Source organism: Hordeum vulgare, chromosome 2H (assembly GCF_904849725.1).
Source record: "Hordeum vulgare subsp. vulgare chromosome 2H, MorexV3_pseudomolecules_assembly, whole genome shotgun sequence".
NCBI classification, from domain to species: domain Eukaryota; kingdom Viridiplantae; phylum Streptophyta; class Magnoliopsida; order Poales; family Poaceae; genus Hordeum; species Hordeum vulgare.
The window spans coordinates 500833495-500860567 of record NC_058519.1 but is presented as its reverse complement, the minus strand read 5'-3'; the positions used below and the strand labels follow the sequence as shown (position 1 = coordinate 500860567).

The 27073-nt window shown below is 41.8% G+C and overlaps 1 protein-coding gene across 1 annotated transcript; it reads left to right on the top strand.

The window, feature by feature from the left end:
- Window positions 1–21797: 21797 nt before the first annotated feature.
- LOC123430343 (glutamate decarboxylase-like) lies at window positions 21798–24599 on the top strand. Its single transcript, XM_045114209.1, has 6 exons — window positions 21798–22237; window positions 22370–22570; window positions 22706–22920; window positions 23035–23288; window positions 23374–23426; window positions 23870–24599. The coding sequence occupies exons 1-6, from the start codon at window positions 21944–21946 to the stop codon at window positions 24311–24313; spliced, it is 1461 nt and encodes a 486-aa protein (XP_044970144.1). The 5' UTR covers window positions 21798–21943; the 3' UTR covers window positions 24314–24599.
- The last annotated feature ends 2474 nt before the right edge of the window (window positions 24600–27073 follow it).

Below are 27073 nucleotides of genomic sequence, written 5' to 3'. Positions count from 1 at the left end.
TTCAATATTTCAGACTTGTGATTCATTAAGTAAATACTCTTGTATCTACTCAAATCGTCATTGAAGTAAGAACATAATGATATCCACTGCGTGCCTCAGCACCCATTGGACTGCATACATCAAAATGTATTACTTCCAACAAGTTACTATCTTGTTTCATCTCAATGAAAACAAGGCCTTGCTCATGTGGTATGATTTGCATGTCACAAGTGATTCAAAATCAAGTGAGTATAAAGATCCATCATCATGGAGCCTCTTCATGCAACTTATACCAACATGACTCAAGCGGCAGTGCCACAAGTAAGTGGTACTATCATCATTACCTTGTATCTTTTGGCACCAATATCATGAACATGTGTAACACTACGATCGAGATTCAATAAACCATTGAAGGTGATTATTCAAGTAAATACAGTAACCATTATTCTCTTTAAATGAATAATCGTATTGCAATAAACACGATCCAATCATGTTCATGCTTAACGCAAGCACCAAATAACAATTATTTAGGTTTAACACCAATCCCGATGGTAGAGGGAGTGTGCGACGTTTGATCATATCAACCTTGGAAACACTTCCAACACGTATCGTCACCTCGCCTTTAGTTAGTCTCCGTTTATTCTGTAGCTTTCATTTTGTGTTACTAATCACTTAGCAACCGAACCGGTATCCAATACCCTCGCACTACTAGGAGTACCAGTAAAGTGCACATCAACATCATGTATATCAAATATACTTCTGTCGACTTTGCCAGCCTTCTTATCTACCAAGCATCTAGGGTAGCTCCGCCTCAGTGACCGTTCCCCTCATAACAGAAACACTTAGTCTCGGGTTTGGGTTTAATATTGGGTCTCTTCATTAGTGCAGCAACTGTTTTGCCGTTTCACGAAGTATCCCTTCTAGCCCTTGCCTTTCTTGAAACTTAGTGATTTTACTAACCATCAATTATTGATGCTCCTTCTTGACTTCTACTTTCGCAGTGTCAAACATCGCGAATCGCTCAAGGATCATTGTATCTATCCTTGATATGTTATAGTTCACCAGGAAGCTCTCACAGCTTGGTGGCAGTGACTTTGGAGAACCATCACCATCTCATCTGGAAGATTAACTCCCACTTGATTCAAGCGATTGTTGTACTCAGACAATCTGAGCACAGGCTCAATGATTGAGCTTTTCTCCTTTACTTCGTGGACAAAGAATATTGTCGGAGGTCTCATACCTCTTAACAAGGGCACGAGCATGAAATCACAATTTCATCTCTTTACAACATCTCTTATGTTCCGTGACGTTTCGAAACGTCTTCGGCGCCTTGCTTCTAAGCCATTAAGTATTTTGCACCGAACTATCACGTAGTCATCAGAAATGTGTATGTCGGATGTTCACAACATCCACAGACGATGCTCGAGGTGCAGCACACCGAGTGGTGCATTAAGGACATAAGCCTTATGCGCAGCAACGAGGACAATCCTCAGTTTTATAGACTCAGTCCGCAAAGTTGGTACTATCAACTTTCAACTAAATTTTCTCTAGGAACATATAAAAACTGTAGAGCTATAGCGCAAGCCACATCATAATTCGTAAAAACCTTTTGACTATGTTCAAGATAATTAGAGTTTTAACTAATCAAATTAATTTTAAACTCCCACTCAAAAAGTACATCTTTCTAGTCATTTGAGTGGTACATGATCCAAATCCACTATCTCAAGTCCGATCATCACGTGAGTTGAGAGTAGCTTCAGTGGTAAGAATCTCTATGCTAATCATATCAACTATATGATTCATGCTCGACCTTTCGGTCTCATGTGTTCCGAGGCCATGTCTGTACATGCTAGGCTTGTCAAGTTTAACCCGAGTGTTCCGCGAGTGCAACTGTTTTGCACCCGTTGTATGTGAACGTTGAGTCTATCACACCCGATCATCACGTGGTGTCTCGAAACGACGAACTGTCGCAACGGTGCATAGTCGAGAAGAACACAATTTGAGCTTGAAATTTTAGTGAAAGATCACCTCATAATGCTACCATCGTTCTAAGCAAGATAAGGTGCATAAAGGATTAACATCATATGCAATTCATAAGTGACATGATATGGCCATCATCAAGTGCTCCTTGATCTCCATCACCAAAGCACCGGTATGATCTTCTTGTCACCCGCGTCACACCATGATCCCCATCATCATGATCTCCATCATCGTGCCGCCATCGAGGTTGTGGTGTATGCTATGCTATTACTACTAAAGCTACGTCCTAGCAATATAGTACACGCATCTGCAAACACAAATGTTAGTTTAAAGACAACCCTATGGCTCCTGCCGGTTGCCGTAGCATCGACGTGCAAGTCGATATTAACTATTACAACATGATCATCTCATACATCCAATATATCACATCACGTCGTTGGCCATATCACATCACAAGCATACCCTGCAAAAACAAGTTAGACGTCCTCTAATTGTTGTTGCATGTTTTACGTGGTTGCCATGGGTATCTAGTAGATCTTACTTATGCAAACACCACAACGGAGATGTATGAATTGCTATTTAACCTCTCTCCAAGGACCTCCTCGGTCAAATCCGATTCAACTAAAGTTGGAGAAACCGACACTCGCTAGTCATCTTTGAGCAACGGGGTTGCTCGTAGCGATGAAACCAGTCTCTCGTAAGCGTACGAGTAATGTCGGTCCGAGCCGCTTCGATCCAACAATACCGCAGAATCAAGAAAAGACTAAGGAGGGTAGCAAATCGCACATCACCGCCCACAAAAACTTTTGTGTTCTACTCGAGATAACATCTACGCATGAACCTAGCTCATGATGCCACTGTTGGGGAACGTCGCATGGGAATCAAATTTTTTCCTACGCGCATGATGACCTATCATGGTGATGTCCATCTACGAGAGGAGATTTGGATCTACGTACCCTTGTAGATCGCACAGCAGGAAGCGTTAAGAAACGCAATTGATGTAGTGGAACATTCCGCGATTCAGATCCCGTAGTCGTACTATCTCATCATGATCCGTCCCGCGAACTTCATCATGATCCGTCCCGCGAACTTCGTTACGATCCGTCCCGCGAACTTCATCACGATCCTTCCCGCGAACTTCATCACGATCCGTCCCGCGAACTTCATCACGATCCTTCCCGATCTAGTGCCGAACGGACGACACCTCCGCGTTCAGCACACGTAAAGCTCGATGAAGATCTCCACCTTCTTGATCCAGCAAGAGGGGGCGGAGAGGTAGAAGAGTTCTCCGGCAGCGTGACGGCGCACCGGTGGTGGTGATGATCTACTCCGGCAGGGCTTCGCCTAAGCTCCGCAGAAATACGATCTAGAGGAAAAACTGAGTGGTATAGGGTCGAGCAGCACGTGGCAAAGTTGTGTCTCAAAAACCCTCAGTACCTCTAGTATATATAGGAGGGAGGGAGGGGAGGAGGCAGCCTCAAAATCTCATGGTTTGGCCGAAATTTGAGGTGGAGGAGTCCTACTCCAATCCTACTTGGAGTAGGATTCCACCTTCCCACTTGGAAACTCTTTCCACCTTGTGTTTTTTCGTTCTCAAACCTTATGGGCCTTGGTGGGAACTTATCACAGCCCACTGGGGGCTGGTTTTATCCCTTCCCATATCCCATGAGACCCCTTGGGGCGTGACACCCCTCCCGATGATCCTCGTCACCCCTCCCAGCACTCCTGGTACACTACCGATGAGCCCGAAACTTTTCCGGTGACCAAAACAGGACTTCCTATATATCAATCTTTACCTCCGGACCATTCCGGAGCTCCTCGTGACGTCCTGGATCTCATCTAGGACTGCAAACAACTTTCGGTTACCAACACCTATAACTCAACTATACCGAAACGTCACCGAACCTTAAGTGTGCACACCCTGCGGGTTCGAGAACTATGTAGACATGACCCGAGGTACTCCTCGGTCAATATCCCATAGCGGGACCTGGATGCCCATATTGGATCCTACATATTCTCCGAATAACTTATCAGTTGAACCTCAGTGTCAAGGATTCTTATAATCCCGTATGTTATTCCCTTTGTCCTTCGGTATGTTACTTGCCCGAGATTCGATCGTCGGTATCCGCATACCTATTTCAATCTCGTTACCAGCAAGTCTATTTACTCATTCTGTAATACAAGATCCCGTGACTTACACTTAGTGACATTGCTTGCAAGGCTTGTGTGTGATTTTGTATTACCGAGTGGGCCCCGAGATACCTCTCCGTCACACGGAGTGACAAATCCCAGTCTTGATCCATACTAACTCAACGGACACCTTCGGAGATACCTGTAGAACACCTTTATAGTCACCCAGTTACGTTGTGACGTTTGATGCACACAAGGTATTCCTCCGGTGCCAGTGAGTTATATGATCTCATGGTCATAGGAACAAATACTTGACACGCATAAAACAATAGCAATAAAACAACAGGATCAATATGCTGCGTTCATAGTTTGGGTCTTGTCCATCACATGATTCTCCTAATGATGTGATCCCGTTATCAAGTGACAACACTTGCCTATGGCGAGGAAACCTTGACCATCTTTGATCAACGAACTAATCAACTAGAGGCTCACTAGGGACAATGTGTTGTCTATGTATCCATACATGTATTTGAGTTTCCAATCAATACAATTCTAGCATGGATAATAAACAATTATTTTGAACAAGGAAATATAATAATAACTAATTTATGTTTGCCTCTAGGGCATATTTCCAACAAGTAACTGTTGCACCGACTAGTGAAAAATGTGGCAAATTTCGGTGTTTCAGTGAGACCGATATATGAATCTTGGTGGGTTTGATTTTGGCTGGCCTTGGCAGTTACCAAGCTCGGTGGCACCGATTCCTAAAACTCAGAAATTCCGATTCTTAGCAATAGGTAGACAGAGAATTGGTCACTGATTCTAGGTCAGTCCGAAGCAAGACTTGGTGTCACCGAGAGACTACGGTTTGGCATAGGATCCGAGTGAGGTAAAACTCAGTAGGGACAAATGGAAAAAGTTGTGGCACCGAATTTTGGAAATTTAGGATTTTGTACATAATATTTTGTGGGATAATTCATGAGTATTTTTGGTGGCTAACTCTAAGCACTTGAGCAACCAGATCATCATAGTCATCTCATCCCTTTTTAATAGTATTGGCTTTCCTATGGACTCAAATGTGGTTTCGCACAAAATATAAAATGTAGAGTCTTCAAACTTGTTGCCAATAGATGTTCCTTGCATCTAGGGTTTATCCTCACAATACTTAGCCAATGCATCATTGAAATTTTCCTTATATATACTATATAGAATCATTAGTCCAATGACACATATGTTGTTATTAATTACCAAAACCACCTTAAGGAGAAGTTGTTCTTTCAGGGGGGTGCCCTATCCTTATTGGGCCAAACCCCCAAGGGCCCATGTGGCAATGGGGTAGAAAACTTGAGGGGCAAGGCAACTAGGAGGTGCCACGGGGAGGGAGGACTCCTTCCTCTTGGCCGCCGCCCCCTCCCTTGGAGGAGGGGTGACTAGCACTCTCTGGCAATAGCTAGACGAATGTTGTTCTTGATTGCTCAACAATTAGAAACTGTCTTGCAATAACCCACCAGCGCGTGGGATCGAGGCAGTTTTCGAGGGTAGAGTATTCAACCCAAATTTGTTGATTCGCCGATTGGAGGTGAGAGGATACTCTCAAGTATTAGCAGATGAATGTGTCAGATTCAACCACACCTGAAATATTAATATCTGCAAGCAAAGTATCAACATCAAAGTAGCAGCAGTAGCAAGTAGCAACAGTAGCAAGTAACAGCAGTAGAGCAAAACAAGTAACAACAGCAGTAGGACAAACTCGTAGGTAATGGGTCGGTGATTTGTTTGGATGATATTCATCATGCAACAGTTATAACATGGAGAGATATGTGGCTAGCTCCCGTTCGTCAATGTGATGTAGGCATGCATTCCGTGTGTCGTCATACGTGCTTAGGGAAAAGAACTTGCATGACATCTATTGTCCATCCCTCCCGTGGCAGCGGGGTCCAAAAGGAAACTACGGAATATTAAGGTTCTCCTTTTACTAAAGAACCGGACCAACGCATTAGCACTTGGTGAACACATGAACTCCTCAAACTATGGTCATCACCGAGAGTGGTTCCGGTTATTGTCATTCCGGGGTTGCCGGATCATAACACATAGTAGGTAACTACAACTTGCAAGATCGGATCCAAAACAGACATATATTGGTGACATAATAATTTCAGATCTGAAATCATGGCACTCGGGCCCTAGTGACAAGCATTAAGCATGGCAAAGTAGTAGCAACATCAATCTCAGAACATAGTGGATACTAGGGATCAATCCCCGTCAAAACTAACTCGATTACATGATAGATCTCATCCTACTCATCACCGCCCAGCGAGCCTACGAATAGATTACTCACGAACAACAAAGAGCTTCATGGAATTGGAGAGGTAAGAAGGTTGATGATGACGATGGCTACGATTTCCCCTCTCCGGAGCCCAAAACGGACTCCAGATCTGCCCTCTAGATGAAGAACAGGATGTGGCGGCGCCTCCGTATCGCAAACACGACGAAATCTTTTCTCTTTATTTTTTCTGGGACGAAAGTGAATTTATAGAGTTGAGATTGGGGGCGGCAGAGCCACGTGGGCCCCACAAGATTGCTAGCCGCCACTAGGGGGGGTGGCAGCTACAGGGCTTGTGGCCCACTGGCCCATCCCCTCCGGTGGATCTTTGCGCAGGTATTTTTCATATTTTCCAGAAATATTCTCCGTAAATTTTCAGGACGTTCTGAGAACTTTCATTTCTGCACAAAAACAACACCAAGGCAATTCTGCTGAAAACAACGTCAGTCCAGGTTAGTTCCATTCAAATCATGCAAATTAGAGTCCAAAACAAGGGCAAAAGAGTTTGGAAAAGTAGATACGATGGAGACGTATCAAGGGGTTAGGGCTGCACCCCCTCCTCCCCTTTGCATCTTATAAATACTTGAGGGGAGGGCTGAAAACAACAAGTCCTCTCCCTTGCAGAAGCCCTTTGTGGTTGATATTCCTATCGTAGTTTTGGAGTCCCTTGGCGAAGCCCCGCTGGCACTGCTCCACCACCATCTTTACCATGTCGTCGTGCTGGTCGAGATCCCATCTAATTCTCCTCTCGCCCTTGCTAGATGAAGGAGGTGGAGACATCACCGAGAAGCACGTGCGATGAATGTGGAGGTGTATGATACTCGTGATCTGCGTTTTCCATGAAGAGGAACGGTTTATCGCAGTACAAAGTGGGTTAGTATTTCCCTCAATTATGAAACCAAGGTTTAGCTAACCAATAGGAATATCAACCACAACCGTCTTCAGCGGTTGCACACAAAAGAACAAACAACTTGTACCCACCGCGGGCAAGAGGGTTGTCAATCCTCTCGTGTTGTTATTTGCAAGCAAGTGAGGTGTGTATATAATTGTAGATAGCAAGGTAAAATAAAAAAAGTAAGTGGAAGCAATGTATTGAAGGTTTTATCAATATGTTGTGAATAGACCGGGGGCATAGCTTTCCCTAGTGGCATATCTCATGAAAAATAGCATACAGTGGGTAAACAAATTATTGTTGGGAAACTAAGATAAAAGCGGATAGTTATGCGATATGGACGGCAATGATCATGTGTATATAGGCATCACGTCCATAAACAACGCTCCAAGTAAAACTCATACCGACAGATTGAGACGAAAATAGACGATGCCTTCTGGGGCATCCCCAAGATTAGACGCTTGAGTCTTACTAGAATATTACCTTGAAGTGCCTTGGACATCCCCAAGCTTAGGCTATTGCTGCTCCTCAATCCTTTGTCCATCGGGACAATACCCAAAACTTGAAAACTTCAATCACACAAAACTCAACAAAACGTTGTGAGATCCGTTAATATAAGCAACATATCAAATACTTTCAGGTGCTGTTACAAATTGATTCTTATATTCTTTTAGCATAGGGTATTGTATATTAACTCCTCCATGGATTATACCCCGATACTATCCATAGCATCATCAAAACAAGCAAACTACACATACAAACATAGAATCTGACTAAAATAGTACAATCTGTAGTAATCTATAATGAACCTATACTTCTATAACTCCAAAGATTCTGAATAATTAGTACGACCTCAGGAATTTGTATATAAATACCATGTAAAAACTTCATCTTAAAAATACATTCTAGTAAAATTATATAAATTATGCACCTGACGTCAAAGTTTCTATTTTTGGACCGAATCAATTCTACTCATCATGCAAATCATCCCAAAGGCTATGCATGGCACAAACACTAATTAAAACATGAAAACACAATAATTACACACACAATAACCATTTTATCACAAAATAACAGGAATAAAAAGCAAAAATCAAAGATAACTATTGGGTTGCCTCCTAAGAAGCGCTATTGTTTTACGCCCCTAGCTAGGCATATTGCATAGTTTCAAGTGTTGTCATGTTTGAGACTCAACCCATAAGTGGCTCTCATGATTGATTGATATGGTGGCCTAATTCTATTTCTAGGTAAGTGTCACATACCTTTCTTTAAGGTAAATTGGAACCTTATATTTCCCTCTTTCATGTCAATGATTACACCAATAGTTCGTAGGAAGGGTCTTCCAAGTATAATCGGACAAGTAGGGTTGCAATCAATATCAAGCACAATGAAATCTACACGCACATAAATTTTATTTGCAATTATCAGCACATCATTTATTCTACCCAAGGCTTTCTTGATGGTAGAATCCGCAAGATGAAAGTTTAGGGAACATTCTTCAATATTAGTGAGACCAAGCACATCACATAAAGTTTTGGGCATAGTTGAAACACTAGAACCGAGGTCACACAAAGAATTGCACTCATATTTATTTATCTTAATTTTTATAGCAATTTCCCTCTCATCATGCAATTTTTTAGGAATAGAAACTTCAAGTTCAAGTTTCTCATCATAAGCTTTCACCATAGCTTCCACTATATGTTGAGTAAAAGCTTTTTTGTCCATAAGCATTGGGTGACCCAATAATGGATGGCAACAAGGAAATGAATTCTGCTGAAGAGAAATTATCATAATTAAAGTCCTTGTAATCCAAAATAGTGGGCACATCACTAGTTAAAGTTTTGACCTCTCGAAACCAAGTTTTTTCGGTTTTAGCATTAGAATCATCACCCTCCAAGCAAACGGGATGCTCCTTTACTAGAGTTGAATAATATCTAGTCCCTTTATCATTAACATTCAAACAAGTAAACCCATATCCAATAGTAGAAGTACCAATCATTTTAGGATCTTCATCATGATTTCGGTAAAAACCGGGTGGAAGGGCTTTTTCTAGGAATTCTCGCTTTGCTTTCAACTTATCGGTCCTCTCCTTACTTTCATTAATAGAGACCTGGATATATTTAATAGTTTCATTGAAATCATGCTTAGGACGCAAAGCTTTTTTAAGAGTTTTTATATCAAGAACAATCATATCCATGTTTTTAGCCAAAGTATCAACAACATGCAATTTTTCTTCTACCATAGTATTGAAAACATTTTTAGAATTAATGAATTCCTTTATTGTGTTATCACGATCGAAGGGTATCCTATTATAATTTGTAGAGGAATTTCCATAAGAATTACCATAAGAATTGTCATAACCATTAGGATTATTACCGGGATACGGCCTAGCATTGAGATTACCCTATAAGCATTGTTGTTGAAAAAATTTGCGAGACAAAGTTCACATCAATAGAATCACTATTTTTTTCAATCAAGGTAGATGAGGGAATATCATTAGGATCAACATGAGTAATTTTTTAGCAACCAAATTCATAAGAGCATCTACTTTTTCACTCAAATTAGCGATTTTCTCAACATAATTTACCTTCTTACCAGTTGGAGCTCTCTCGATATGCCATTGAAAATAGTTTGCCATGATGCTGTACTGAAGTTTGGTGGCCTCTCCTAAGGTCACCTTCATAAAGGTACCACCTGCAGGAGAATCTAGAAGATTTCTAGACACAAAGTTTAGTCCAACATAGAAATTTTGGATAATTATCCACAAGTTTAAGCCATGTGTTGGACAATTTCTTATCATGAATTTCATCCTCTACCTAGCTTGTGCAAAATGTTCATGATCTTGTTGTTTAAAATTCATTATTTGGTTTCTAAGGGAGATGATTTTAGTAGGAGGACAATACTTGGCAATAAAAGCATCTTTACACCTATCCCATGTTCCAATACTTTTACGAGGTAAAGATGAAAACCAAGCTTTAGCGTTTTCTCTTGAAAAAGGAAATATTTTTAATTTAAAAATATCATTATCCATGCCTTTTTTATTTTGCAGATGACAAAGTTCAACAAAGGTATTAAGATGTGAAGCGCGATCCTCATTAGGACTTCCCGAAAATTGCGCTTTCATGACAAGATTCAACAATGCAGCATTAATATCAGAGACATACGCACTAGTGGCAGGTGGTATAGGAGTACTAATAAAATCATTATTATTAGTATTTGATTAGCCACACAAATTAGTAGTGTATTGTGATATGGTGACCGAGCAAGCAAAGTAACACGCAAGACAATCAAACTAGAGAGCGAAGATGCAAGCTTGTGACAAGCTAAGCAAGCAAAGATAAATATTTTTTTGTATTTTTATTTTTTATGAGACAAAATAAATATACCAGAAAATAAAAAGAGGAACAAGTGAATGAAAATTTGTGTGGATTTACTTGGTAGTTGGTGATGATATTGCCCGGCAATGACGCCAGAAATCCTTCCTGATACTCGTGATCTGCGTTCGGTTTTCCGTGAAGATGAACGGGTTATCGCAGCACAAAGTGGGTAAGTATTTCCCTCAGTTTTGAAACCAAGGTTTATCAAATCAATAGGAATATCAACCACAACCGTATTTAGCCGTTGCACACAAAAGAACAAACAACTTGCACCCAACGCGGGCAAGAGGGTAGCCAATCCTCTTGTCTTGTTATTTGAGAGCAAGTGAGGTATGTATATAATTGTAGATAGCAAGGTAAAATAAAAACAAGTAAATGGAAGCAAGGTATTGAAGGTTTTATCAGTATGTTGTGAATAGACCCGGGGGCCATAGCTTTCCCTAGTGGCATCTCTCATGAAAAATAGCATACAGTGGGTAAACAAATTACTATTGGGCAACTCAGAGAAAAGCGGATAGTTATGCGATATTCACGGCAATGATCATGTGTATATAGGCATCACATCCATAAAAAAATAGGCTGACTCCTGCCTTCACCTGTTACTATTACTGTACTTCAAGAGTGCTTCTATGCTTGCCTCTCTACGTATTAAGTTCATGATGCATGAAGTAATGCATGGAGTAAGATGACATGATGTAGACAAAGTAAACTCAAGAAATATGAATAAACCCCATAGTTTTATCCTTAGTAGCAGAAACACAAGGATGCATCTTGTCCCCTTTTGTCACTCGGATATACAAATTCACCAGGTTGAACCTACTACAACGCACCTCTCTCACCGAAGAAATATCAATCTAGTTGGCCAAACTGTTCAATAGATCAGATAGAATAACAAAGCTATCATAATCATGTACATAAGAATCATATAAATATTCATGGAAGACTCAAATATTTATCACGACTAATATGAACATAAACCCACAATTCATCGGATCCCAACAAACGCACCGCATAAAAGTGAATTACATCATGTAGATCAAAGTGAAGATGCAATGATCATTGTATTGAAGATCAAAAGAGAGAGAGAGATTTATATCTAGGTACTACCATGGACTCATAGGTCTATGGTGAACTACTCGCACATCATCATGAGGGAAGCAAGGTTGATGAAGAGGCCCTCCATGATCGATCCCCCTCCGGCAGGGTGTCGGAACGGAGCTCCATATGGCCTCCCATCGAAACAGAGGATTGTGGTGGCGTAAAAAGTGTTTTGGAACTCCCTCTGGTGTTTTTAGGGTAGTGATAATTTATAAGCTAAAGAACAGAGTCAGGAGGGACATGAGGGAGGCACAAGTTCTCAGGGCACCCCCAGGTCATGTCGTGATGGCTTGTGGTCCCCTCGTGAAGCCTCCAGCCTTCTTTCGATGCTCGTTGGTCTTCTTTTGGTCCAGAAAAAATCACCAAAGAGTTTCAGGGTAATAGGATTTAGTTTGGTATGCAAAACCTAAAAAGTGGAAAACAGATAGAAAACAACAAGTGGCACTTGGCAGTGGGTCAATAGGTTAGTGCTAAAAAATAATATGAAATGGTAAATAAATACCCCAAAAGTATCCTAGAATGATATCAGCATGGAGCAATAAAAAATTATATATACTTGGAGACGTAGCTGTGCCGTACATTCGGCGCCGGGTTGGATTGGGTCGCGATTGGATCGTTAAGAGTATGACTACATGAACCACATAATATATGCTTCTTATTAATGGTCTATGAGGGTATGTAGACACACTCTCCCCTCTTGTTGGTATGTATATCCATAGAAATATCATGGGTGTTCATAGGAAAAGTTTTGTTTGCCATGCAACATTCCCCAATAGTGGTATTAGAGCTAGGTCTATCCGTAGATGATATGCAACATTCCCCTATGTGTTGATGTTCAAATTTATTACCTCCTGATGACCCACAAGTATAGGGGATCAATCATAGTAATTTCTATAAGTAAGAGTGTCGAACCCAACGAGGAGCGGAAGGAAATGATAAGCAGTTTCAGCAAGGTATTCTCTCCAAGTGCTATGAGTAAGAGTGATAAGTAGTTTTGTAGCAACATCGTTCATAACAAGTGACAAGTAAAAATAGTAGCAAGTGGGCAGAAAGATAGTACAATCCTTCTTACATCAGAGGACAAGCCGGAAAGTACTCTTATATGAGGCAAGCGCTCCCGAGGACACGTGGGAATTTCTGTCTAGTCATGTTCATCATGTTGAGTTGATTCACGTTCGTTACTTTGATAATTTGATATGTGGGTGGACCAGTGCTAAGGTGTTGTTCTTACTTGAACAACAAACCCACTTATGATTACCCCCTCTTGCAAGCATCCGCAACTATGAAAGAAGAATTAAGGTAAATCTAACCATAGCATGAAACGTGTGGATCCAAATAAGCCCCTCATGAAGCAACATATAACCTAAGGCTTAAGCTTCAGTCACTCGCAAGCCATCATCTACTTGTTTCTCCACAATGCCTTCCCTTAGGACCATAACATTGTGAAGTGTCGTGTAGGAGATATTCACGTGACAATATTAAGAGAAGTAACAGCATACACATTATCAAAATATCGCATGAATATTAACTTCACATGATTGCTTATAACAAGACTTCTCCCATGTCCGCAGGAAGAGTAGTAACTACTCACACCTCATCAACATGTTCAAGATCAGAGGTACAATAATGGTAATCAAGGATCTGAACATAATATCTTTCACCAAGTAAACCAATTAGCATCAACTATAAGATATAATCAACACTACTAGTACACCACAGGTACCGATCCGAGATTTTGAGACAAAGATTGAATACAATAGATGAACCAGGGTTTAAGATGAGATGGTGCTAGTGAAGATTTTGATGACGATGGCTTTGATTTACCCCTCCGAGAGGAAAATTTCCCCGATAGAATCTCTGTGTCGGAGAGCAAAAGGGTCTCTACCCAGGTTTCCACCTCGAGATGGCTGCGCTTTGTCCCAAAAGTATCCTTATGCTTTTTTCTAGGGTAAAACACACCATATAGGAGAGGGGGGGGGGGTCTGGAGACCTTCTTCGGCCTCACAAGGCAACATGGCGCGCCCTGTTGACTTGTGGCCAGCAGGTGGCCCCCTCTGGTATATTTTTGTCCCAATAATTCTTACATATTCCATAAAAATGCTCCGTGAAGTTATAGGTCATTTGGAGTCCAGTGAATTTTCAGCCTTTTTCTTGGTTTTCACGTACACAATTCCAGTTTCCAGTAATTTCCCTCCTTGTGATGTACCTTCCATATCCAGGGTGAAAATCTGGTTGAAAATTTTGATTAAAGTGGGTTTGGAGAGGTAAAAACTTTAACTAGTGATGTGCCCACTCTCTTGGATTACAAAGACTTTAATTATGATATTTGTTCTTTGATTGGATGTATTTCTTTGTTACAATCCATGCTGAATTGACCCAATGCATATGAATAAAATAAGGCTTTTACTAAACATATCGTAGAAGCTATGATGAAAGCATTAGAGGAAAAGATAGAATTAGAGATTTCAATTCCTAGAAATTTGATGAATGGGAAGCTACCATTAAAGTCAAGATAAAAAATTATGAGTGCAATGCTTTATGTGATTTGGGTGCTAGTGTTTCCACAATTCTAAAATCTCTATGTGATGTGTTAGGTTTTACCGAATTGGAAGAGTGTTCTCTTAATTTGCACTCGGTGGATTATACTATTAAAAAGCCTTTGGGAAGAATTAATGATGTTCCTATTCTTGCCAATTGGAATTATGTGCCCATAGATTTTATTATGCTTGATACTAATTGCAATGTGTCTTGTCCCATAATACTTGGTAGATCATTTTTACGAACTATAGGTGTCGTGATTGATATGAAAGAAGGGAATATTAAATCTAAGTTTCCGTTGAGAAAGGGTATGGAACACTTTGATACGTCTCCAACGTGTCTGTAATTTTTTATTGTTCCATCATATTATAATATCGATCTTGGATGTTTTATGATCATTTTATAGCAACTTTATATCATTTTTCGGGACTAACATATTGACATAGTGCCTAGTGCGAGTTGTTGTTCTTTTGCTGGTTTTTTCCTTCATATAAAATCCATATCAGATGAGGTCCAATTACCATGAAACTTTACGGGGATTTTTTGTACCAGAAGGAAACTTGGGAGCCAAGAATGAGTAGCAGACGATGCCTAGGGGGCCATTACACATCAGGACACGCCAGAGGCCACTCGCATGGCCTGGTGTCTAGTGGGGCCCTCGGGAACCTCCTCCACCACCTCTAAGCTCTATAAATACCCCAATATTCAAAAAACATATAGGATTCAAAGAAGAATTGTTTCAGCCGCCGCAAGTTCGAGAGCCACGAAATCCAATCTAGAGCCCATTCCGGAGAGGAATACGATCACGGAGGGTTCACCATCCTCATCGGTGCTCCTCCAATGATGCGTGAGTAGTTCATATCAGACCTATGGGTCTGTAGGCAGTAGCTAGATGGCTTTTCTCTCGTCTTGTTTCTCAATACAAAGGTCTCTTGGAGATCCATATGATGTAACTCTTTCTTTTGTGGTGTGTTTGTTGGGATCCAATAAATTGTGAGTTTAGGATCAGATCTATGAAAACATATTCATTCTTGATTATTATAGCCTCGTATTACTTCTCTGATATTTGGTTTTTCTCTGGCCAGCTTGATCTTTTATCTTGCAACGGGAAGAGGTGGTTTGTGATGGGTTCGATCTTGCGGTGCCCAATCTCAGTGACTCAAAGAGACATGGCACGCATGTATTGTTGCTACAAGGAGAAAATGATGGGGTCTATTCCTACATGAATAGATCTTTTCTACATCATGTCATCATACTTAAGGCATTACTCCGTTTCTCCATGAACTCAATACACTAGATGCATGTTGGATAGCGGTCGATGTCTGGAGTAATAGAAGTAGATGCAGGCAGAAGTCAGTCTACTTGTCTTGGACGTGAGGCCCATATACATGATCATTGTATTGAGTATCGCCATAATTATTTGCTATTCTATGAATTTCCCAATAGTAATTTGTCTACCCACCGTTTACTATTTCTCGAGAGAAGCCACTAGTGAAACCTACGGCCCTCGGGTCTACTTCACATCATATATTTGCAAACTATACTTTTCTATTTGCATTTCTATTTTATTTGCTCTTTTACTTTCAATCATCAAAAAACCCAAAAATACCTTGTTGTGTTCTATTTGCTATCACTCTTATTTGCATCTATCAATCCATCTTTACTTCACCCATGAGGGATTGACAACCTCTCCACACCTTGGGTTGCGAGGATTTGCTATTTGTGTGCAGGTTCTGCTTACATAGTCTTGTGGATCTTCCTACTGGATTGATACCTTGGTTTCTTAACTGAGGGAAATACTTGTCGTCGTTGTGCTACATCATCCTTTAAGCTTGGAGGGAAACCAACGCATCAGCAAGAGTTAGCAAGATTTCTGGCGCCGTTGCCGGGGAATATCAAGTCAAGATCTATCATGTTCCTACACACAAATCTCATCTCCTTGCAATTACATTATTTGCCATTTACCTCTCGTTTTCTTCTCTCCCACTTCACAAAAATTTGCCTTTTATTTGCCTTCTTTTCCTTTGCCTTTTTCTTGCTTGCTTGCTTGTATTGCCTTCATGTCAACAATCAAAAACATAAAAATAAAGAGGAAAAGTAAAGACATATGGATCCTCATCCACTTGCTAATATTTTCAAAAGATCTAATTATCTTGAACCAATTGCTAGTGAATTGAGTGATCTTGATTATTCTTGTGAAGTTTTGCTTGAAAATCGTGAATCTGAATATTGTGATGAAGTGTTAAAAGAAGAAAATTTTTAAGTGATTCATGATATCTCCTTGAATGAAAAGCAAGATTGCAATGATGTTATTATAAATTCAATTATTGTCAATTGTGCTAATAATATGAAAAAATACAAGATTGGGGATGGCAATTTTGTCATGTCCACCACTCATTGTAATGATCATGATTCGGGTGATGCTTCTTATTATCTTGAAAATTTATTTAATCCTCATGATGAATATGATATTGATAATAATGTTTGCAATAATACTGAAAGCGGGTTTGGAAGAGTTTCAACATTAGGTAATAATGATACCAATATTTTGGAGAATTATCCATCTCTTGAATTTTTCGATAACAGTGGGTTTAGAGAGGTCATGACTTTAGTTAACATTAATCCCACTACCTTGGAAGATTATAAGACTTTTATGCATGTGGATCATGAATAGAATATTTTATCGGATAGCTATATTCTTCAATTTTAACATGATCCTACATTTAATTATTATGAGAGAGGGAAATATGGTTATAGAAATATTCGTGTTACTAAATTATCTCTCTTCATGTTGAGATTGCTATTGTTTCTTTCTTCTTCCATGCATATGCTAGATATTTCTTGTCTTCATAATTTGTTTGCTTATGAGATGCCTATGCATAGGAAGTATGTTATACTTAAATGTGTTTGTCTTATGCTTCATGATGCTCTCTTTGTGTTTCAACTACTATCTTTCATGTGAGCATCAATAAAATCTCAAGCCTATCATGGCTATAAAGAAAGAGCTTATTGGAAGGCAACCCGATGAATAAAAATTATTTTCACTTTTGCTTTATGTTCTTGAGTGTTTGCACAATTATGCTACTGTTATAATTGTTTTTTGTGTTTTGTTTAGTGTTTGTGCGAAGTAAAGCCTTTGGGCTCATGTAGGGTGTTACTTGCTTTAATCCTGTTGAAAAACATGACCTTTTGCGTGTAGTAGAAAAAATACTAAAAATCACAGAAATGTCGAAAGTGTCCTAATTATTTATAAAATATTAATATAAAAATTATCTATGTTTTCCTATTTTTCATAATGTTTGGAGTTACAGAAGTATAAGTAAATGTCAAATCTTTACAAATTGTTCTGTTTGTAACAGATTCTCTTTTCTTTGCATTATGTGCTTATTTTAATGATTATATGGTTTGTATGGGGGGTATAAGTCATGGTAAAGTTAGAATACAATACATATAATGCAAAAACAAAATTGCAATAGGTTTTCAACATAATCTATAGTAAAGTTTGGTTTTCTTATACTAACGGATCTCACGAAAATTTTGTTGAGTTTTGTGTGATTGAAGTTTTTAAGTTTTGAGTGAGATCACGATAAATGAAGGAATAAGGAGTGATAAAATCCTAAGATTGGGTATGCCCCATGTCACCCAAGGCAATACCTAAGGAGTACTAAACAAATAAGCTTGGGGATGCCAGGAAGGCATCCCCTCTTTCTTCTAGAAACCATCGGTAATTTTACTTGGAGCTATACTTTTATTCGTCACATATCATGAGTTTTGTTTGGAGCGTCTTGTATCATTTGTATCTTTGCTTTCTTTGGTGGTTAGTTTGTCACAATAAACCTTGATGGACACACCCATTTTTTACTGAATAATGTAAGGGCAGAATCCCCCCACAGCCTATAAGCTTTAGGGATAATTAGATTTATGCCCCTAGTTGTGTCCCACTCGGCGGTTTTACCCCTAATTTCCAAAATTCACCGGTTACGTCCAAGTCACTTCGCTCCTCTTATGCTTTTGCCCTTTGACTGTTTGACCTTCAGTTTGAAAACTTCATTATTAATTCATACTAAATCAGAAAAATGCAAATAAGATACCAAAATGTTCGAAAAAACATCACCTATGTGTTAGCGTCATTTTCATTCATGACAAAGGTGTTGGAAAATTCCCATCCCAGTTTTAGCTCTAATGATACCATCATGAATAGTAAAATATAAAAAATATAAAAATTCTAAAAACTATTTGGTGGCAAAGAATGACAAATGTTTTAAGTCCTTTCGAAGTTTCATGAGGGAATGCCATTCGTGGAAGTCATGGCAATTTTTTTTTATTTTGGAGTGTTGATTGTTTCTTTTGCCACGACTTCCACGAATGTCGTTCGCTGATGAAACTTGGAAAGCACTTAAAACATTTGTCATTCTTTGCCACCATTTTTTTTAGAATTTTTCGATTTTGTTAATATTTTACTATTCATGGTGGTATCATAAGAGCTAAAACTCAGATGGGCACTTTACAACACCTTTGTCATGAATGCAAATGACATTGACATATAGCTGATGTTTTTCCGAACATTTTGCTATCTCATTTGCATTTTTCTGATTTAGTATGAATTAGTTATGAAGTTTTCAAACTGGTGGTCAAACGGTCAAAGGGCAAAAGCATAAGAGGAGCGAAGTGACTTGGACACAACCGGTGACCTTTGGATATTAGGGGTAAAATACCCGAGTGGGACACAACTAGGGGCATAAATCTAATTATCCCTAAGCTTTATTGAACAGAATATTACAATATATACATGGTAACCTCGGTAACCCAAATTAAAAGAGTGAAAGTTAAGGAACCTAACCTAATACATATGCTACATTAAGGGGGGCAAAAAAGAAACCCATTTCGGCAAATCTTCCTTAAACTTAGGTTTTATCATGTGTGCCAGAAGTGTCATATTAGTTATAAATCATGATTTCCACACATCAAATCTAGGCTGGACATTTTGGAAAATCTTTGCATTTCTCACAAGCCAAATATTCCAACAAGCCATGAATACCACCTCACAGAAAAAAGGCTGCTGAAAAGATTTTTTTTGCATGGGATGCTGCAACGGCCATATCGTTACTATCGCCCCAATCAACCTGCAACTAGTTCCACACTCTACTGTTGAAAAGGCAAGAGAAGAACAGATGATCCATGTCTTCCGTGACTTGGGCATGGCATATCCTACAGTTAACTCCATCCTCCATATGCCAATGTCTCATTTCTACCATGTCCTTGGTGTTCAATATGTCCATGATGAGCATCCAAGCAAAAAAACCTTGATCTTCAAGGTACGACAACTAGTCCAAATCTAATTTAGCAAAGGGTTAAATGGTAGTTCTCTGTGCACATAGGAATAAAAGGACTTTGGTGTATAAGGCTTATTTGTTCCCATCCAAGACCAAACACCATGTTGGTTGGGGCTGGGTTCAAAATCCCTTATAAGAACTTGGAGTGAAGACAACTCCACGAAGGCATGCTCAGAAAGAGGCAAATTAAACCAGAGTGATAGGTCATTAGTGCTTAGTCCTTCCTTGACCAGTGTCCAGGGGTCCTTTACATATGAGAATAGTCTGGAGAATCTGTCTTTAAGAGGGATTACTGAGTTACCAATGTTCCATTTATCCTGCCAGAAAAGGACAGTATCCCCTTGCTTCACTTGCACCCAAGTGACTTCTCTAAAATTATCCAAAAGTTTCAAAATATTCCTCCACCAATGTGATCCACATGGCTCAGTACCCTCTGGTATTCTCTCATGATAGTAAGTGTTTCAGATTAGCTTTACCCATGGGAGATCCAATCTGTTCAGGAATTGGTTGGCATGCTTCAATAAAAGTGCTGCATTTTGTAACCCCAGATTTGGAATGCCCAATCCACCCTTTTTCTTGGGCCTGCAGATCAAATCCCAAGCAGCAAGAGAAGGTGAATTTTCCTGCCTATTCCTTCTCCAAAAACATTGCCTCTCAATCCTTTCCAACTGTTTAAGAATTCCTGGTGGGATAAATAAACTGTAGAGGAAAAAGATTAGCAGGGAGGATAAAGCAGAATTTAGGTATTGGAGTCTACCCCCTTGGGCCAAAAAAGATGAGCTAGATGACATCCTTCTTTCCATGAGGCAAAACTTTTTACCTCCATTTTGAAAAAATAAGACGCCTACTACAAATTAGTCGGCTGAAGTGTTACAAAATTAAGCCACCTACCCAGCCGTCTGATCCGACGGATACTGACCGTGCCATCGCAACAAACGGAGTCAACGTCTTCCTCCTTTGTTCTTTCATTCACCACGCAACACACATCATCCAATATCAGCACCCGACCGGAGCTGCCGGCAACCGCTGCATCGCAACACCGGGGAGCCATCCGGGTGCTGCCCAAATGGCAACTACGAGCACGGCCGAAAAAAGCTTTAGCGCAACAGCTTTCATGGCAGCACCGTGCGGCGCGAGCACCAGCGACGCTCAATCAGAATCCCCGACGTCGCTCCATTGCCACCCCCATCGAGCTTCAATGACCCCCGTGACGTTTCGGTGCAACTCTAGCGTGCTTCAATAAAGCTCCGGTGCGCTTCATTGCAGCTCCGACGTCGCTTCAACGCAGCCCCGATGGAGCTTCAATTACACGCGGAACGCTCCATTGCAGCCTCCGCAAGCGCTCCATTGCAACCTGGCAGACTTCACTACACCACCGCAAGCAGAGCACGCCGCGCTGGACACCGTCAGTGCTTTCCAGCACCACAAAGCATCGCCTCACCCCTTCCCTTGAGATCCATGGCCAGCTGGTGCTCTAAGGCCGGTCGCAAACATGCCTGCTGGAAGGGGTCATCCATCGGTGCGTTGGGGCGCCGCCGTGACTCGATCTCGCATGCTGGTGCCCTGGGACTTGGGAGCGGTGGTCGGCACCTTGCCTTGCAACCTCAGTATAGCTCACAACGACGGTTTGGGCGGGGCTTGCAAAGACAACCTGCTTGGGTATCTTTCGTTCATGGAGATGGGATTGGGGAAGAAGGACTCCAAGAAAGAAGACGACTCGGGTAAGAAAGAAGGATAAGGTGGATGAAGCGATCGATGAGTTCGAGAAAGGGCGTGTGTCACGCGAGGGGCGGCGTGCTTAAAACAAGTTGACGCACGCGAGTACGCGTGTGAGCGATGAGGGTCGTATGATCCAGCTGGATTCGATGTAAAAATCAGCCGGTTCAATTTAATCTATTTCTAAATAATAATATACATGACGAGTATAGCCATAATTCAGAACGCAAAAGACGAAACAAAAAATCGAAAACACAGAAGAACCAGGCACACGGCTACGAGCAGAGCCCGAGAGAAGAACCAGGTACACGGCTACGAGCAGAGCCCGAGTCCAGCGGCGGAAGCCGTGCACGGCGCTGGACGTGCGAGCGGATGGCGTGGAAGCCCCCTCCCCCCCAAGAACCGTGGCGCCTCCACCACGTCGCGGCCATGCACGCCCTCCTCTCCTATACAACAAGAAGCCACCATTAATTGGTCGCAACTCGATCCGCTGCGTCGACCTGTACGTCTGTGACACCCGCTGCTCACCCTCCTCTTCTCGTAGTACGCCACGACGGCGAAGTGATCCAGCGGCAGAATGGCGTTGTCCAGGGCGCAGACGAACTCCGGCGAGTCCCTCATCTGCTCCACCTTCGCGTCGCGCTACGTGCGCACCGCGCTCCCGAGGTTCAAGATACCGGAGCAGTCCATCCCCAAGGAGGCGGCGTACCAGATCATCAACGATGAACTGATGCTGGACGGGAACCCGCGCCTCAACCTGGCCTCCTTCGTCACCACCTGGATGGAGCCCGAGTGCAACAAGCTCATCCAGGATTCCATCAACAAGAACTACGTCGACATGGACGAGTACCCCGTCACCACCGAGCTCCAGGTATCTATCCATGTATCATTTCGCTCGTCGATCCGTCTTCGATATGCGTCCATCCTGCTGCAGCCCGCTTGGGACGACCGATTCTTCTTTTACGCACCTATATGACGACTTACGTCTGTGGATTTGAAACAGAACCGATGCGTCAACATGATCGCGCATCTCTTCAACGCGCCCATCGGCGACGAAGAGACGGCGGTCGGCGTCGGTACCATCGGCTCCTCGGAGGCCATCATGCTGGCCGGGCTGGCGTTCAAGAGGAAGTGGCAGAACAAGATGAAGGCCGAGGGCAAGCCCTTCGACAAGCCCAACATCGTCACCGGCGCCAATGTCCAGGTAATTCCTTACTAATCGAGTAGAGTAGACACATTTCCGAGACACTTGCATTTCATGCCGGCTCCATCGTCACCGGCCGGATTCAAATTCAATCACTGGCCGGTCGATCGATTTATCGATGTCTTGCTTTTGCAGGTGTGCTGGGAGAAATTCGCGCGCTACTTCGAGGTAGAGCTCAAGGAGGTGAAGCTGAAGGAAGGGTACTACGTCATGGACCCCGAGAAGGCCGTAGAGTTGGTCGACGAGAACACCATCTGCGTCGCCGCCATCCTCGGCTCCACGCTCAACGGCGAGTTCGAGGATGTCAAGATGCTCAACGACCTCCTCGTTGCCAAGAATGCAGAGACAGGGTACGAATTTACCATGCCAAAAACTGGAACCGGACGGGACGCGTGCGTAATAAACTGCAGATATGAATGATAGAGATATGATGGATCAATCGGTTGGTTTCGTGGATCGATCAGGTGGGACACGCCGATTCACGTGGACGCGGCGAGCGGCGGGTTCATCGCGCCCTTCATCTACCCGGAGCTGGAGTGGGACTTCCGGCTGCCGCTGGTGAAGAGCATCAACGTCAGCGGCCACAAGTACGGCCTCGTCTATGCCGGCGTCGGGTGGGTGATTTGGAGGAACAAGGAGGACCTGCCCGACGAGCTCATCTTCCACATCAACTACCTCGGCGCCGACCAGCCAACCTTCACGCTCAACTTCTCCAAAGGTACAACACCGTTCGCCTCCATCAATCGTTTGGTTAGTTCCAGTATAAGTTTTGAAGTATGTTCATGTGCTTCTCTGTCGGATAGGTTCGAGCCAGATCATTGCGCAGTATTATCAACTCATCCGTCTCGGATTCGAGGTAATTAACCATAATTTTTCTACAGTACTAAGTGCGTTTCTGTCGGGGTTTTATGTCACAAGTGTCGCAGTACGTATGTCCCAAGTGTTGCAGTACTGTTGCAAATCACTGATGAACATCTCTGCACATTCTACTCTGACGGGTATCCTTTGCCTTGTGCTTTATGCTTGTTTCTTATTTCGGCAAGCAACACGAAAAACATGTGTTGTAACTTTGCATCTGCAAGCAAAGAAATACCAGCGGTCCATGCACTTCATGCATTTCAGGTGGATGTCTAGTTTCGTTAGGATTCTGCTTCTTCTTTGCCATGCCATCGGCATGTTCTTTGACATAGCTAACACACCATTTCTATTTATTTAGAAATAAAAGCTTTAGGTGGCACTCAATGGACCAATATATGTTTGAAAAACTACTTAATTATGTGATGCAAAAATGCAATGCAGGGCTACAAGGACATCATGCAGAATTGCCGGGACAACGCGACGGTGCTCCGGGAGGGAGTCGAGAAGATGGGCTACTTTGACCTGGTGTCCAAGGACTCGGGCGTGCCGCTGGTGGCCTTCTCCCTCAAGGACTCATCCCGGTACACGGTGTTCGACGTGGTCGAGAGCCTGCGCCGCTTCGGCTGGATCGTTCCAGCATACACCATGCCCGCCGACGCTGAGCACATCGCCGTCATGCGTGTGGTCATCCGCGAGGACTTCAGCCGCGGCCTCGCCGAGCGCCTCATCACAGACCTCAACAAGGTCATGGTTGAGATGGACGCGCATGCCAAGAAGCATGGGCATCATGAGCATGCGAAAAAGACTGCGCACGAAATCGAGAAGGAGGTGACCACCTACTGGCGGAGCTTCGTTGCGAGGAAGAAGAGCAGTCTGGTTTGCTGATTGCGGTTTTTGAGCTTACGTGAAGGAATAATTCTTGGACATACCGAGTTCTTCTTCGATCGGCATATGTTGGCTCATTTCTTTTTTACTAGTCTCTTCGAGTAAGTGTTTGTTTTAAGCTTAACATTTTTTGTGTGTGCTTAGTTATGTATGTTCCCACTGAGCTGGTGTGGGTTGACCTCATATGGTGCAATGCTGCCTCGGTTAGCTTGAGTACACTCTCGTTCTTTATATTTTATGGGTTGAACAACGCTTCTAAGTGCTATACGGTCACAGAGTTAGGGTTTGAGGATAAAAAACAACAGTCGCCGCTGAAGATTCTTCTCTCACCTTGCCTCATGTTGTCATCTTGACGACGAGAGCTTCAACACCGATGCAACAAATTAAAAAATAACACATCAATAAATCTGTCAAGAAGACAGCATTTGGTGTACTTCCCTAACTTCTGGTGCATCCAACTTATCTAAAATATAAGCACAAGAAACAAATAGAAGACAAATCTAGTACCGATAGTGATAATACTAAAGTGTTTCGTGGGCTTTGTTGTATCGTTTTCTTTCTAGAGCTATGCATGAAGGAAGAGTTGCTTATGAAATCGATGGGTTATCACTTAGTGGGTAGAACTTTATTGTTCTAGGTGCAACCCATAATTCATAATTCAAATAGTTAAAATACTAAATAGTTGACCCAACAGTGAAGCGTTGAAGCAGCAGCAACACACATACCTGGAGTAATAGTACACAAAGCAGAAAATTCATCTCATTCGCTAACTTTCTCTCTTCTTGTCTCTTTTATCCTAATCTCACAGCGCAAAGTAGTAGCAATCAGAACTTATACTTCATCTATGCACAACAGTATCTACGGGAGCACCCCACAAAAAAAGACAATGCTAAAAAACTGACATAAGATCTTTTAGCATGGCAAATTAAACACTTTTTATGACAAGTTTAGTTTATGAGTACGATAATTTTTTGACAAAAATTAAACCGAGGCAAATTTGTTATGCTTGTGAACTAAAATTGTCATCTTCGATAAACACTGTTAGAAAATATATGAAACTTGTATTTCTAGGAGACCATATGCCGGTATATATACATGTACACGTGTATAATATGCAGGAAACCCCTTATGCAAAGGGGACTGCTACGCGTCGGTCGGCGGATCTTTTTAAAAGATCGGCCGCCTTGCGAGCCGTCGAATTCAACAGGGTGTACATTTTATTACTTTGCAACACAGACCTTGTTGCAGAAACTTTTGTAACAAAGGTTTTGTTACAGATTTTTTATGCAACAAAGGTTGTGTTGCAGAATTTTTTTGCAACAAAGGCTGAGTTGCGATATTTTTTGCAACATGAGCGTTGTTTCGAAAAAAAAGACAGACAATGTTGCAAAAAAATATTTGCAGTTTTTGTTTGTTTTCTTTTTTTGCAACATAGCTGTTGTTGCAAAGGGTAAATTTGTAGCACACGTGATGTTGCGGAAAGATAGGTGTAAAGTACACGTACACTCGTCGTATAGAGGAGGCGGCAGATCGCTCGTGTGTGATATGCCGGCTGAAGGTAAGTATTTCCCTTATGCAAAAGGGTAAATACGAAAGGTTATATGGCTATATATAAATTACTCTAATACCCCCCTCCTCAAACTGATGATGTAACAACGCTGAGTTTGAAGAGACAAAAGCCATGTTGCGCTCCTGTCTGGGCCTTCGTCGGAAAATCTGCCAACTATAACTTGGAAGGCACGTAGTGAAGAGAAGTAACCTGATCCTGCACACCAGCGCGCACGTAAAAAGCATCAACACCAATATGCTTGGTGAGATCATACTTCACACGATCGCGCGCAATGCTAATAGCACATGTACTGTCAAATAATAGCAGAGTAGGTGTAGTGACAGATTATCAAAAATCCTGAAGTAACCACAGTGACCAAGTCACCTCTGCCGTCAAAAGAGCCATAGCTCGTAACTCAACCTCTGCACTCGAACGGGAAACTGCAATCTGTTTCTTTGTCTTCTAGGCAAAGAGAGAACCACCAAGAAAACACAGTAAGCAGAAGTGAACGACGATCTGAGGGATCACTAGCCCACATAGCATCCGAATAGGCATGAAGGTGTAAAGAACTGGAGCGAGGAAAGAGTAGACGGTGAGAGATTGTGCCTCGAATATATCGAAGAACACGAAGGAGGTGACTATAGTGAACCGAAGTGGGAGCGAAGACAAACTGACTCAGAATATGAACCGGATAAGATATATCCGGACGAGTGACAGCGAGATAGACAAGACTCTCAACAAGATGATGATAACGCGTCGGATCAGGCAAGGGGTCACCATCAGTATCACAGAGGTGAACATTGAGCTCCATGGGAGTATCAACAATGAGCTCATCAGTAAGAGTAGCACAAGCAAGAAGATCATGTATATACTTTTCCTGGGATGTAAAAAAGGAATCAGAGGTAGAAGAGACTTCAATCCCAAGAAAGTAGCGAAGAGGTCCAAGATCGGACATAAGAAACTGCTCACTAAGACGGTCCTTTACAAAGGAAATATACTCGGGGTCATCACGAGTGATGATCATGTCATCAACATAGAGAAGAAGATGAGTCCGACCACGAGAAAAAAGGTGGACAAACAATGTCGGATCATGAGCACTCGCTGAAAAACCAGCGACAGTTGTTGGAGCATATATCTCCATATGTGGTTTTGGTACTTGATGACAATTCCTATGGACTAATGGTTGCCTTAAGTTACATTTATAGGATTTG